We start from the raw sequence: 14,807 nt of genomic DNA, 5'->3' as shown, positions 1-14,807 counted from the left end.
GCAGTAACGTGTTAGTAGTAACGTGTTAGTTGTAACATGTTAGTAGTAACATGTTAGTAGTAACATGTTAGCAGTAACGTGTTAGTAGTAACGTGTTAGTAGTAACATGTTAGTAGTAACATGTTAGTAGTAACGTGTTCGTAGTAACATGTTAGTAGTAACGTGTTAATAGTAACATGTTAGTAGTAACGTGTTAATAGTAACATGTTAGTAGTAACGTGTTCGTAGTAACATGTTAGTAGTAACGTGTTAGTAGTAACATGTTAGTAGTAATGTGTTGGTAGTAACATCTTAGTAGTAACGTGTTCGTAGTAACATGTTAGTAGTAACGTGTGTACTTATACTCATACTGAGCCAGTATCCTGTGTACTTATACTCATACTGAGCCAGTATCCTGTGTACTTATACTCATACTGAGCCAGTATCCTGTGTAACTATGCTAGTATCCTGTGTACTTATACTCATAGGCGTCGATTACGCTGGGGACGAGTCCCCACCAGTTTTCGTCAAGATTCATTTTGTACCCACCACTTAAAAAGACAAACCCTTGAGTTTAATCCTTATGGATTATTACACGGCTCTTCTCAGTGCTGTGGATGCGCCGTTCACGTGCATGCTCCTTAATTACTGTTCGATAATTGACCGCTGATGTGATGACCTGTCAAGGAGAGCGGCTCTGAGTCACGTCTCTCGTATCACTCCGCCAGTAGTCAACCCCAGAGGATCCGGTTGCTAAGCGACGTCAACGTCTTCGACGGACTATTTCTCCGCTGATCAACACTGCGGATGGTAATAAATAAATTGTACAAAGACACACCGTGTGAAGTTATTTTTTCGTTTTGGCAAGTAGCCGTGTAATAAGCGGGATAATGGACAGAACGTCGCCGGTCATTATCTAGAACGAGCCCCTTCAGGGCGAGACCCCTCCGCATCGCGCGGTGTCCGCCCTGTCGGGGCCTGTTTCCCCGATAATGACCGGCGATGTTCTGTACATTATCCCTTACTTATCTTTGTGTGAGCGGCCGGCCTGGCCTGGACAACGAATGAGGTATTGATACCGATACTCTTTGGCTGGGGATGCAATGATGAGGCATCAGACCACCATCAGGTCGTTGTAGCCGGAACACACGAAGGCGAACAGCAGCGGAGCGGGTCGGTAGGACCGCGGACTCACAGAGCGACCACCTGTCGGACTGAGTGGATGTGGCGGCGGGCTGCACCGCGGGGCGCATCTGCACACCACCGCCACACCGATGAAGGTAAGACGCGGTGTTCATTGCTTAAGATGTGCTGGTGCTGTGGTGAGGTGTGTTGTGTTGTTTTTTTTTTGCACTCAAGTGGTCGGCTGTTTCCACCAAGGAGCCTGACTTATCCACGGTTTGCGTTCGTACAGCGTTGGGTGTGGTGGAGATGACGATAGTGCAGTCATCAGTGAATAACTGCGGTGGGGGGTGCATGAGTTTAGGTCAGAATGCCTGATGTAGATTGGATGGATGCGTGTTGTGAATTGAGAACAGCCCATGGTGTGATACAGCGTTCAGCTGTGCAACAAATGTGTTTTGCTTTTTCAATCTGTTTGGACATCTGTAGTGCTGTGTGTCGCCGCACGTTTGCCCTTCACAACTTAAACACGTAGTTAGTTCATTTGCTTTCCCAGCTCCTCTTTGTTTGTGTTGGTAGCTTAGTCACGTTGTCAACAGTGGGTACATGGAGCACAACATAGTGGGTCATAGCTAGGGTTGCCAACTCCCAGACTTTCAAATACGGGACACCTCTTGATCGAGATTGTTGAGGGGGGGGGGGGGGGGGGGAGAGAGAGTTATGCGCGATCGCGGGCAGACGCGTTCACGCGATTACGACCTGTGGAGTATTGGATTGAGCACTCGGTGCTCAACTGTGTTAGACGGTCATTACTTCGGGGTTCGGTGGTTGGCTGCGTGGGTCTGGCTATTCAGTGTGTTTATAGTGCGCCAATAAAGTAACTGGCTCGTACTGCATCCTTGCCTCCGTGTGTTTATACGCTTAAGCAACCCACGGGTTTTATTAATGCAACGATAACCGGCATTACATAAAGGTACAACATGACCCCAAAATACGGGACAAAGTGCGTCCCGTATCAGTTCATTACGGGACAGGTCTTTTAGTTGCCAAATACGGGACGATCCCGTATTTTACGGGACGGTTGGCAACCCTAGTCATAGCCTGTCCAATGCCACGCTTATACTCATACTGAGCTAGTATCCTGTGTACTTATACTCATACTGAGCCAGTATCCTGTGTACTTATACTCATACTGAGCCAGTATCCTGTGTACTTATACTCATACTCAGCCAGTATCCTGTGTACTTATACTCATACTGAGCCAGTATCCTGTGTACTTATACTCATACTGAGCCAGTATCCTGTGTACTTATACTCATACTGAGCCAGTATCCTGTGTACTTATACTCATACTCATACTGAGCCAGTATCCTGTGTACTTATACTGAGCCAGTATCCTGTGTACTTATACTGAGCCAGTATCCTGTGTACTTATACTGAGCCAGTATCCTGTGTACTTATACTCAGCCAGTATCCTGTGTACTTATACTCATACTGAGCCAGTATCCTGTGTACTTATACTCATACTGAGCCAGTATCCTGTGTACTTATACTCATACTGAGCCAGTATCCTGTGTACTTATACTCATACTGAGCCAGTATCCTGTGTACTTATACTCATACTGAGCCAGTATCCTGTGTACTTATACTCATACTGAGCCAGTATCCTGTGTACTTATACTCATACTGAGCTAGTATCCTGTGTAACTATACTTATGATGTACACCTGTGAGAGGTGTAGATAGTGTACATCGTTTTTATCTTTATTTTGTATTTATCTCTTATATCTCTCTTTTGCTCTACTTTTGACTCTTAAGCTGGTGTGTGTGTGTGTGTGTGTGTGTGTGTGTGTGTGTGTGTGTGTGTGTGTGTGTGTGTGTGTGTGTGTGTGTGTGGTACAGGTAAACCATGTAATCCTCTTTAGTTAGTTAATGATTGATGGTTTTACTGGTGGCTGGTGTTCAAAGTCTCCTTCCTCATTCGATCTGTCTTCACTGTCTTCTTTAGAACTGTGTTAGCGTTCGTCTCGGTTCTCAACTCTTACTTTGTGTTTTGGTGAACACCTGAATCTCTTCCTTCGACTGATCTTCATTTCCTTCTGTGCTGTAATATTTTCACACGACAAGGGGCAGGACACGTTTTCATCACGGAGAAGCTACGGTACAGCTCGCTAAATGTCATGTTTTCTTTAGATTATTGGTTGTATATTCTCACTGTATTGATATGTTCTAGATGAATCTATTTCCAGTCCCAGTTCAGTGTTTACAGGTTCCTGCTGTAAAAGAGACGTTGATCTCAGAGAGAGAACCTGAATAAAGGAATATGGGTCAGAACATCAATCACTAGTTCCACCGTGTTGAGGGCGTTTCATATTGAACCTCTGGTCCAGGAACCTTTATTGTGGAGGTTCAGACTGTGCTGGAGTGAGGTCCGTTTGGTTGTGCTGTGGACTTTTATTGTGGAGGTTCAGTCTGTGCTGTAGTGAGGTCCGTTTGGTTGTGTTGTGGACTTTTATTGTGGAGGTTCAGTCTGTGCTGTAGTGAGGTCCGTTTGGTTGTGCTGTGGACTTTTAGTGTGGAGGTTCAGTCTGTGCTGTAGTGAGGTCCGTTTGGTTGTGTTGTGGACTTTTATTGTGGAGGTTCAGTCTGTGCTGTAGTGAGGTCCGTTTGGATGTGTTGTGGACTTTTATTGTGGAGGTTCAGTCTGTGCTGTAGTGAGGTCCGTTTGGTTCATGCTGTGGACTTTTATTGTTGGGTTTTATTGGTAACATTAGTTACCTATTGGTGGTTTGATGGCCGTCTATAAAGGTATATCACACTGATCTGTAGACTCTTGATGCTCTAGTGACTTTGATCTACTGGAAGAGAGGTCAGTGTTCAGAAGTAAGGAATAATCCTAATAATGACATGTATGAGATCTAGACATATAGCGATAGAGTGTGTAGATCTAGACATAGATAGTGATAGAGTATAGATCTAGACATAGATAGTGATAGAGTGTGTAGATCTAGTCATGCAGTCAGTTCATTCATTTGGTACTCAAACAGAGTCCACAGAAACAATGTGTAGTTGTGTTTGTGTCCAGGTCTCCAGTCGACTATGGATGAGGAGAGAGCGGAGGGGGGTCCTACCTCTAAGACCACTCTGTCTGGGGAACATGGCCGCCGGAGCAAAGCTAAGAGGTAAGAAGAGGATCTCTCTGTCTGTGACTGTTGTCCATCTCAGAGCTCAGCAGTGAAACATCATGACTCCATCATTAGTCTGAGTAACAGCTGTGTGTGTGTGTGTGTGTGTGTGTGTGTGTGTGTGTGTGTGTGTGTGTGTGTGTGTGTGTGTGTGTGTGTGTGTGTGTGTGTGTGTGTGTGTGTGTGTGTGTGTGTGTGTGTGTGTGTGTTGTGTTGAAGCCCAGCGCAGCAGCAGAGAGCAGACTCCCCTGGACCCAGCAGTGTCTCCATGAAGAGTGACCGCTCTATGGATCCACCTGACCGGTTTAAAGATGGAAATCACCAACCTTCTAAGACAAGGTGAGGATTCAGCCGATACATCAGGGCTGTTCAACTGGCGGCCCGCGGATCATCTTGATCTGCCCACCCATCGTTAATCAGAACATACCAACGTCCAATCACAGGACCACTTGGAGATGGATTGGTTCATGGCTGAGGCCGTTTATTCTGCTGTTTGAATCGTGTGAATGAAATGAATATTCAGACGACTTGTAGCAGACTTTACAGGTTTAATGTTAGAAGGTTCAACGTCTTTCAAACGGCTTTTGTTGAATAAGTTTGATCTTTTGAGGTGAAGAGATTTATTGAAACCAATAATCCATGAAGAATAACACAGGTCTGTGTAGAAATGTAGAAACTGACTGCTCTATTTCTATGTTAGCTAAACGCATTGTGAATCAACACTCTATGCACAGTATGAAGGATACTTAGTGTGTTTTTATGTTAACATGTTAACATGTTAGTGCTTAAATGACATAATAACTTAACATTTTCAGCCTGTCCTTATATTTCCATTTCAATAATCTGAGAAAGATTATTGAAATGAAAAGTCATGAGAAAGTAGTTTAGTGGCCCTGCAATAAATGATCAAATGAAACAATATCCACAAATCCTAACTTCCAGATGGTTCTTGTTTTTCAGAAGGAGGCAGCAGAGAGCAGACTCCCCTGGACCCAGCTGTGTCTCCATGAAGAGTGACCGCTCTATGAGTCAACCTATTAACTTTAAAGATGGAAATCCGTCTATTGGGAAGAGGTGAGGACTTAGAGAGTGAGCGGTCAGACATGGAGGGGGGCTTCTTCAGCGGTGGAGGGTCGGGGGGGCGGAGGCGGGACATGTTATGGTGGTGAAAGGCTGTGATTGGCCTCGTCACTCTGCAAGCAAGAGTTGCCAGATTGTTTTGCTCAAAGGTGACTCCGATACGATTTCATTCAGAACAGTGTGAACAGCACAAATCACACTGAATCAGGTCTGTTCAATTCTGGTTTGGGCCACTTCCATACGCGGTCCTGAATCAGATACAGGAGGGATTTCTCTCACTGCGACCTCATGTTGAACAGTCGTATCGTAACGTGACTTTGACGTCACTCAGGGATGGACAACTTTCATGATTAAGAGGGCCACAATTTTCATCATCACCATCAGAGGGCACATGACCGCGCTCTTCACCTAATCGGATATGAGAGAAGATACAAAAGAATAAAAAAGAAGAACAAATGATGTGTAGATATGTGTCTGTATCAGTGGTGGCTGGTGATGAAAGTTGTTGATGGGGCGTAGTCGTGGGCGGGGGTCTGGGGGTCCTCCCCCAGAAGATGTTGAATTTGGTAGATGTGATTTCCTGTATTCTGGTGCATTCTGGGGATGGCCACTACCTAAAAAATCATTCTGATTCATAGCCTGTGTATGTTCATTCAACCAACATACATTAATTTCATATTTTCCATGCTCAAATGTCATTTTTAACATGTCTATACTCTTGTTAAACGACAAACACAACAAGTGTTGTTTTAAAAGCCACATGAGTGATTCTTATTTTTCTCAGTGCAAAGGGCTCACATACATCATCATTCAATGATGCACAAAACTGAAACAGTGGGCCAACATTAAGTGAACAACTAGCATCATAGTCAGTGCAGTTGTAGTAGTGGAGACTTAAGTTGAAATCTTTCATGACTGATATTGTTTCTAAGCAAACTAGACACATGGGTTTGCCTTTGAATTCTATGAAAAGATACTCTGCTTATCATCTTGACTGAAAGGTACTGTTACTGTTGATCGAGTTTTCTAAATAAGACTTTGACAAAGCAGTTTGGTGTGTCAGTGTTGATCAAACAGATTTATAATTCTGTGATTCTAGTTCAAAGCATTAGGTTACTCAGGGCCAGTAATAACATCTCAGTAACAAGTTATAATATATAGATAGATAATTACGGACTTAAAAGCTGGAAACAAGTGAAATGCTCTCACCTAAAAACAGAAGAATTATCTTGTCAGTGTCAAAACTGCAGTGTGATTAAAAGCTGTGTGTGTGTGTGTGTGTGTGTGTGTGTGTGTGTGTGTGTGTGTGTGTGTGTGTGTGTGTGTGTGTGTGTGTGTGTGTGTGTGTGTGTGTGTGTGTGTGTGTGTGTGTGGTGTTGAAGCCCAGCGCAGCAGCAGAGAGCAGACTCCCCTGGACCCAGCAGTGTCTCCATGAAGAGTGACCGCTCTATGGATCCACCTGACCGGTTTAAAGATGGAAATCACCAACCTTCTAAGACAAGGTGAGGATATGTCAAATAAAGTATCACATTAAACAACATCCAATAATCTGATCCTCATGAGATAGTAGTTGGGTAGCTCTGCAACAAATTATCAAATAAAACAACTTCCACATATCCTAACTTCCAGATGGTTCTTGTTTTTCAGAAGGAGGCAGCAGAGAGCAGACTCCCCTGGACCCAGCTGTGTCTCCATGAAGAGTGACCGCTCTATGGAGCTACCTCTTACCTTTAAAGATGGACGCCCCTCCAGAGAGGAGAGGTCGGAGTTTCAGACGATAAAACAGACCAGTTAGTTGTTATCAGACTCTACTGATACCGATGTTTACAAGTCAGGAAAAATACAATAGATCCTGTGTGTGTGTGTGTGTGTGTGTGTGTGTGTGTGTGTGTGTGTGTTCTCCACAGACACCAGGAGAGGTCAAAGGTTACCAGTGCTCAGTCTGTACAGCAGCATCAAACAGAGAAGGAGATGAACCAGGAGGAAGTGGCCTACACACTGGGGGGCGGTAAGAGACTCTTACTTTGAAGACAGAGGAGACTATTATTTTGAAGGGCAGAAGAGACTCTTACTTTGAAGACAGAGGAGAAATTATATTTTTAAGGAGCAGTATGAGACTCCTATTTGTTCTTTTCGGACTGAATGACTTTTAACTTCAATGTGGAGACATCTTTCCTCTTTGGGGTTGAATGGTTTGATCCAGATATGTAGGGTTATTGTGGGTCTATCAGGTTAAATGGTTTGATCCAGATATGTAGGGTTATTGTGGGTCTATCAGGTTAAATGGTTTGGTCCAGATATGTATGGTTATTGTGGGTCTATCAGGTTCAATGGTTTGGTCCAGATATGTAGGGTTATTGTGGGTCTATCAGGTTAAATGGTTTGATCCAGATATGGAGGGTTATTGTGGGTCTATCAGGTTAAATGGTTTGATCCAGATATGGAGGGTTATCGTGGGGGTATCAGGTTAAAGAATGTTAAACATTATACTGCAGATCAACAGCAGAATAACTTGTGGAATAGATGCAACACTATCTTGTTATATCAGCATAACAAGTCACTTTAGACTGATTCACCATCATTATTACTATCATTAGACCAATCATACTGCTGTGGAAATAATAGTCCTGAACATTTTGAATCTGTAACATGCAGTCGTTGTCACGACCAGCTTCTCCACCAAATATCATTGAGTTGATAATTTAACAGGAAATATTGACCTGTTTCCACTGATGTCACCTTCCACTAACTTATGTCTTCTGTTGTTTTCACTTTTAGGATCTGATGCTGTCGAGTGCCAACATAAAATCAAGTGTAGTTTGGAGAATAAGTACAGGAGTGTGTTTGAGGGAATCGCTAAAGCAGGACATTCAACACCTCTGAAGGACTTCTACACAGAGATCTTCATCACAGAGAGAGGCAGTGGAGAGGTCAACCAGGAACATGAGGTCAGACTGATTGAAACAGCTTCAAGGAGACCAGTCATGGAGGAAACACCAATCAGATGTGAGGACATCTTTAAACCCTTACCTGGACAGGATCAACCAATCAGGACAATAATGACAACTGGAGTGGCCGGCATTGGTAAAACCGTCTTAACACACAAGTTCACTCTGGACTGGGCTGAAGGCAAAACCAACCACGACATAGACTTCACATTTCTCCTCACTTTCAGAGAGCTGAATTTACTGAAAGGGAAAGAGTTTAGCTTGGTGGAACTTCTTCATCACTTCTTTATTGAGACCAAAGAAGCAGGAATCTGCAGATACGACCGGTTCCAAGTTGTCTTCATCTTGGATGGTCTGGATGAGTGTCGACTTCCTCTGGACTTCCAGAGAAACCCGATCTGGACTGATGTCACTAAGTCCACCTCGGTGGACGTGCTGCTGACAAACCTCATCAGGGGAGACCTGCTTCCCTCCTCTCGCATCTGGATAACCACACGCCCTGCGGCAGCCAATCAGATCCCTGCTGAGTGTGTTGGCATGGTGACAGAGGTGAGAGGGTTCACCGACCCACAGAAGGAGGAGTACTTCAGGAAGAGATTCAGAGAGGAGACGGTGGCCAGCACAATCATCTCCCACGTCAAGAAATCACGAAGCCTCCACATCATGTGTCACATCCCAGTCTTCTGTTGGATCACTGCTACAGTTCTGGAGAACTGCTTCAAAACATCCCAGAGAGAAGAAGAGATGCCCAAGACCGTGACTCAGATGTACAGCCACTTCCTGAAGGTTCAGTCCATACTGGGGGACAGGAAGTATCATGGCAGAGCTGAAACAGATCCACACTGGAGTTCAGAGAGCAAGGAGATCATTGTTTCTCTGGGAAAACTGGCTTTTAACCAGCTGGAGAATGGCAACCTGATCTTCTACGAGGCAGAACTGGCAGCGTGTGGCATCGATATCAGAGCAGCCTCAGTGTACTCAGGAGTATTCACCCAGATCTTTAGAGAGGAGTGTGGGCTGTACCAGGACAAGGTCTTCTGCTTTGTCCATCTGAGCCTCCAGGAGTTTCTGGCTGCCCTTTATGTCTTTAAGCACTTCATAGACACTGGGGTCAATATGCTCTCAGAAGAACAATCAACCTCCAGGAAAGATGAACTCCTCCTCTACCAGAGTGCTGTGGACAAGGCCTTACAGAGTGAGAACGGACACCTGGACTTGTTCCTCCGCTTCCTCCTGGGCCTCTCTCTGGAGACCAATCAGATTCTCCTACGAGGTCTGCTGGGAAAGACAGGAAGTGGCTCAAAGATCACTCAGATTAAAAAAAGTAAAAGTAGAAGTAGATCACTGATCACTCTGATTAAAAAAAGTCTGCTGGGACAGACAGGAAGTGGCTCAAATACCAATGAGAAAACAGTGTCTTACATCAAGGAGAAGATAGATGGAGATCTCTCTCCAGAGAGAAGCATCAATCTGTTCCACTGTCTGAATGAGCTGAACGACCGTTCTCTAGTGGAGCAGATCCAACAGTCCCTGACATCAGGCAGTCTCTCCACAGGATCTCTCTCTCCTGCTCAGTGGTCAGCTCTGGTCTTCATCTTACTGTCATCAGAAGAGGCGCTGGAAGTGTTTGACCTGAAGAAATACTCTGCTTCAGAGGAGGGTCTTCTGAGGCTGCTGCCAGTGTTCAAAGCCTCCAAAACATATCTGTAAGTTCACTAATAACATGTATTACAATACACACAACACTATATACATAAAATGTAATATAATATATATATAATAATATATGCTAGAATATATAAGTTATTATAACTAACAAAACATATCTGTAGGTTCACTAATAACATGTATAACTTATCATAATATAGAGAAAACTAGAATATAAAAGGTATAATAAAATACAAATCGTATCTGTACGTTCACTAATAACATGTATAACAATACACACAAGATAATATACATAAAACTAGATAATAAAAGTTATAATAACATAGGAAACATCTCTGTACGTTCAGTGATAACGTATTATATTACACACAAAATAATTAATACTAGGATATAAAAGCAGTACCGATTTATTTATTTAACAAACTCCTCAATCATAACAATCATAAAAGATAAATGATAATAATTAACAATTATTCGCCGAAGGTCTCGGGGGCTATTCCCCACTACTCACAGAGCCTGAGGTGAATCATTGTTTTATATAAACTACACGTGAACACTCCAAAAATAAACAAGATTACACTTTTTGCCGGGATTTATTTGTTTTTATGAGCGGTTCATTCGTTTTTATTGGCGTGACGAGACGACCATCACTCATGCTACCCAATATCCCGAGATAGTGAAGGGACAGAGGGGGGAGAGGGACAGAGGGGGGAGAGGGACGGAGGGGGGAGAGGGACAGAGGGGGAGAGGGACAGAGGGGGGAGAGGGACGGAGGGGGGAGAGGGACGGAGGGGGGAGAGGGACAGAGACAGAGGGGGGAGAGGGACGGAGGGGGGAGAGGGACAGAGGGGGGAGAGAGGGACAGAGGAGGGAGAGGGACAGAGGGGGGAGAGGGACGGAGGGGGGAGAGGGACAGAGGGGGGAGAGGGACAGAGGGGGGAGAGGGACGGAGGGAGAGGGGGGAGAGGGAGAGGGGGGAGAGGGAGAGGACAGAGGGGGAGAGGGAGGGACGGAGAGGGTAAGGGAGGGACGGAGGGGGGGGGGAGGGGGGGAGGAGTACACACAACAAAAACATACATAATAGTAGAATATAAAAGTTATGATAACATAGAAAACATCTTTTGAGGTTAACTTATAACATCTCAATATACACAACGTTATATTGTGTAACCAGGGTGAAAAGTCAAACTCAAAAGCTCTATTATGAAATAATAATTAAAGAATGAATAATAATTGTTCATCAATAATTAAATGCACCTGTATTTAAATATGTTGCTATAAGTATAAATAAATAGTTATTGATGAGGTTACATGCATAAATATACGTTCATTATTAATAAAAGGTGACCCACTATTTTAAAACGTTTAACCTTGTTCAGTAGTTTGGTTATATGGATGCTTTGGGTTTAACCAATAGGATGCGTTGATACAGAGACTTCAGGGTCATCTGGGGGAAGGGTGAGAGGTCATGAGTGAGAGAGGGAGGAGACAAAGGAGGAGAGGACTTTATTCTCTGTAGAGATCGCCCAGCTGAATGATATTTAAACATTTACTTATTAGTTGTAACCAGTAGCGGCGCCGAAGAATTATGATTGGGGGAGCTACGGGGGCTAGATTGTTTATAGCAGGGGCTAATACATTTGGACTATTCACGGAGCCTGAGGTGAATCATTGTTTTATATAAACTACACGTGAACACTCCAAAAATAAACAAGATTACACTTTTTGCCAGGATTTATTTGTTTTTATGAGCGGTTAATTCGTTTTTATTAGCGTGACGAGACGACCTTTACGCGCTCCCCAATATCCCGAGTTTGAGATCTCAATCTCGGGATATTGTCCAATATCCAGAGATAGATCTTAGGAGGTTCACGTGTAGCATATACTACATTTAAATATCCAGTGTTTTAAACATTAGTTAAACTAAAAACACTTTTCTAATAAAGATGAAGACAATAACTTAATTATGTTAAAAGTAAAAGTTACACAGATAATTAAATTAACATTTATGGATTGAATGTATTTCAATTAATAAAACATCTCTAATTAAAGTTTTCAACACGTCCTTTTATGTAAAAGATGTAAAATATTTTAATCCCATTTCCTAACATGTTGTGTTTATTGTGTGTGAAGGCTGGATGGCTGTGATCTGTCAGAGAGATGCTGTGAAGCTCTGGCCTCAGTTCTCAGCTCCAACTCCTCTAGTCTGAGAGAGCTGGACCTGAGTACCAATGATCTGCAGGATTCAGGAGTGAAGCTGCTCTCTGCTGGACTGGGGAGTCCACACTGTACACTGGAAACTCTCAGGTCAGTTTTACTCAATGGTCAAACACTTACAGAGGGGGGGGAGGGACAGAGGGCGGGATGACACATGTGCACGAGTACACAAGAAAAAAAAAAATCATCTGTGCCGCGAAGCGGTTTTCTATTTAAGCAATAGATCACGACAGGCTGTGAAATGTTCTCATTACACCACAGTTAAGGGGCGTTGTCCGTCCCCTCCGCTGCACGTCGGGACGGACAACGCCCCTTAACTGTGGTATAATGAGAACATTTCACTGACTGAAGTGATTTATTGCTTTTATAAAACGGTTACGTAAGTATGGCGAAATGAAAGTCATAGACACCCTCAATTTTGAAAAAGCGAGCTTGGTAGCTTGGTTCGCCGGCAATTTAGCCTACTATCGAGTTCACTCACCGTGTGCCTATTGCTTTACAACATTTCCACCCTCTCCATCAATCAACATATTTTTAGGCTTCAGTGAACTATGCTATTGCTTTTATATATAAATAAACAACAGTTCAAGTTAGGCGCGGAGTGATACTAAACTCTGTAAACTGAACGGGCGTCATAGCTGTGCGTATACGCTCATTATACAACTGTTGGGAACCAATCAGATCACTTGATTTAAGCCACCCGTTTTCTATTATCTCTCATATCACTGTGGGGGGAGTTGGCATATTGGCGCCCCCTCCGGCTGCAGGCGCCCTGCTCGCTGAGAAGGTGCCGTCAGAGAAGCTGTATGAGAAGTAGTGGTGGCTCGTTCACGAACAAATCAGTTTGAACGAACAGCTCTTTAAAACGAACCAACCAACCTGATTCGCCGCTCTCGTTCGTCGTCGTTCGTCTCGTTCGTTCTCCGAGACTCGACTCCCAGCTCCACCCACTAGTCGCTGAGTCGCGCTGACTCGCGAGTCGCCGTTCGTTCACTGACTGTGTTTAGCGGTGAAGACTCGAGGACTGAGAAGTCACGAGAGTCAGCCGGGCAACAACATCCCGATTCTGAACATGAAGCGCTCCTCAGCTAAAAGGAACTTAGTTAATGTTGTGTTGATTGATGACCGTTTGCACCATTGCACGATCGTGATTCGTTTGAACGAGAACGAGGGAGGAGCCAAGTCTGACCGACTCAGTGACTGAGAATCATGATTCACCGCTACCGGAAACGCGAACGAATGAACGAACGACTCTTCTTGGCGAACTGACCGACGCGAACTGATTCATTCAAACGAATCATGAAATCCACCACTAGTGAGAAGGGGAAAGGGGAGGGGGGGGGACAGTTCACCTCTGGGTCTCCATAACGGACAAGGGGGGGACGGGGGTCCACTGTTAGGGGATTGAAATCCTTATTGCAGCCTGCAGGGTTATGTGATCAACATACGGAGGAACGCGGTCGCTGAGCTGCCCCAACATGAGACGTTAAACTCAGCTAGAACCGCCGCCCACCACGTCCACCATCATCCAAAACGTGATGTCAACAGACCAACAATAGTCTGAAAGCCTACAGAGACTATAGATAGTTAATGTGACGATCACGTTATTAAAAATAGACTTGGAGCAATGATTTACAAACTATCTTTTTGGGAGCATGCTTTTGCAAGTAGTTCACCGCCCCTCCTGCCCATATGGACGGCCCGGTACAGAGCAACACTCTAATGGAATGAGTGGCTCAAGTCAGGCACACCTCGAATTTCTTGCAATTGAGAGGGGGGGGGGGGGGGGGGCGCTCGGAGGGGGTCTCACCCGGGGTGTAATTCAATGTAGAACCGCCACTGCCTACCATCCATCTGTGTCCATTCATGTGAACAGATTCACTCACTTTAAAAAGGTTTAAGTTAATGTTTTGAATGCATAGGGGGCAGTGCTTCATTTGAGCCGGAACACGCCGGAACATGTTCCAGCACCTCCTGGGTCACTGAAAAATGAATCGCCTAAATGAAAAAAAACTATTACTGTTTGTGTGTAGAGTGTGGTTTTCTGTCTAGTTAGTCTTTATTCCCCGTTGAAGTTCCACTAAAATCTAGTGTTTGCATTTTAGGTTTGAGGTGAAAGATGGTAAAGAATGTGCACCCCTTTACCCTTTAGTTGTTTTTTTACTCTACTCTAAAACTTTACAGATTTAATGATCAAACAGTTAAGTTCCACATCAGAGGACGTTGAAAAGATTTACCTCCAGAAAAGTAATAGGTCACACACACGTGTGTGTGTGTGTGTGTGTGTGTGTGTGTGTGTGTGTGTGTGTGTGTGTGTGTGTGTGTGTGTGTGCAGGTTGTCTGGCTGCCTGGTCACACAGGAAGGCTGTGCTTCTCTGGCCTCAGCTCTGAGCTCCAACCCCTCCCATCTGAGAGAGCTGGACCTGAGCTACAATCACCCAGGAGACTCTGGAGCTGCGCTGCTCTCTGCTGGACTGGAGGATCCACGCTGGAGACTGGACACTCTCAGGTATGGAGAGGACAGCTCACCACTCAGGGACAAAGTCTCCTACAGGGATTCAAGCCGCTGCTAGATGAAGCGGTTTGAAAAGGCAGCTGTCACTCATGTT

The 14,807-nt window shown here is 44.4% G+C and overlaps 2 protein-coding genes across 3 annotated transcripts in view; one reads left to right on the top strand and one right to left on the bottom strand.

Annotated features, from left to right (window-relative positions):
• LOC311369502 (NLR family CARD domain-containing protein 3-like) overlaps positions 1-14,807 on the bottom strand; it is a gene marked incomplete at both ends in the record, with an annotated part of 312,051 nt that overhangs the window by 288,240 nt on the left and 9,004 nt on the right. The gene's annotated exons all lie outside the window — the stretch shown is intronic.
• Positions 4,190-14,807, top strand: part of LOC311369693 (NACHT, LRR and PYD domains-containing protein 3-like) — a gene marked incomplete at its 3' end in the record, with an annotated part of 13,100 nt that continues 2,482 nt past the window's right edge. Inside the window, exons 1-8 of the mRNA XM_084487912.1 lie at positions 4,190-4,282; positions 4,505-4,624; positions 6,748-6,867; positions 7,013-7,126; positions 7,273-7,373; positions 8,144-10,019; positions 12,115-12,288; positions 14,534-14,741. Coding sequence (XP_084344038.1) covers positions 4,200-4,282; positions 4,505-4,624; positions 6,748-6,867; positions 7,013-7,126; positions 7,273-7,373; positions 8,144-10,019; positions 12,115-12,288; positions 14,534-14,741 — 2,796 coding nt within the window. The 5' untranslated portion in view covers positions 4,190-4,199. The remainder of the gene's footprint in view (positions 4,283-4,504; positions 4,625-6,747; positions 6,868-7,012; positions 7,127-7,272; positions 7,374-8,143; positions 10,020-12,114; positions 12,289-14,533; positions 14,742-14,807) is intronic.

This window comes from Micromesistius poutassou (assembly GCF_964030765.1).
Source record: "Micromesistius poutassou genome assembly, chromosome: 24".
Taxonomy (NCBI): Eukaryota; Metazoa; Chordata; class Actinopteri; order Gadiformes; family Gadidae; genus Micromesistius; species Micromesistius poutassou.
The sequence above is the reverse complement of the archived record's forward strand: the minus strand, read 5'-3'. Positions and strand labels throughout refer to the sequence as shown.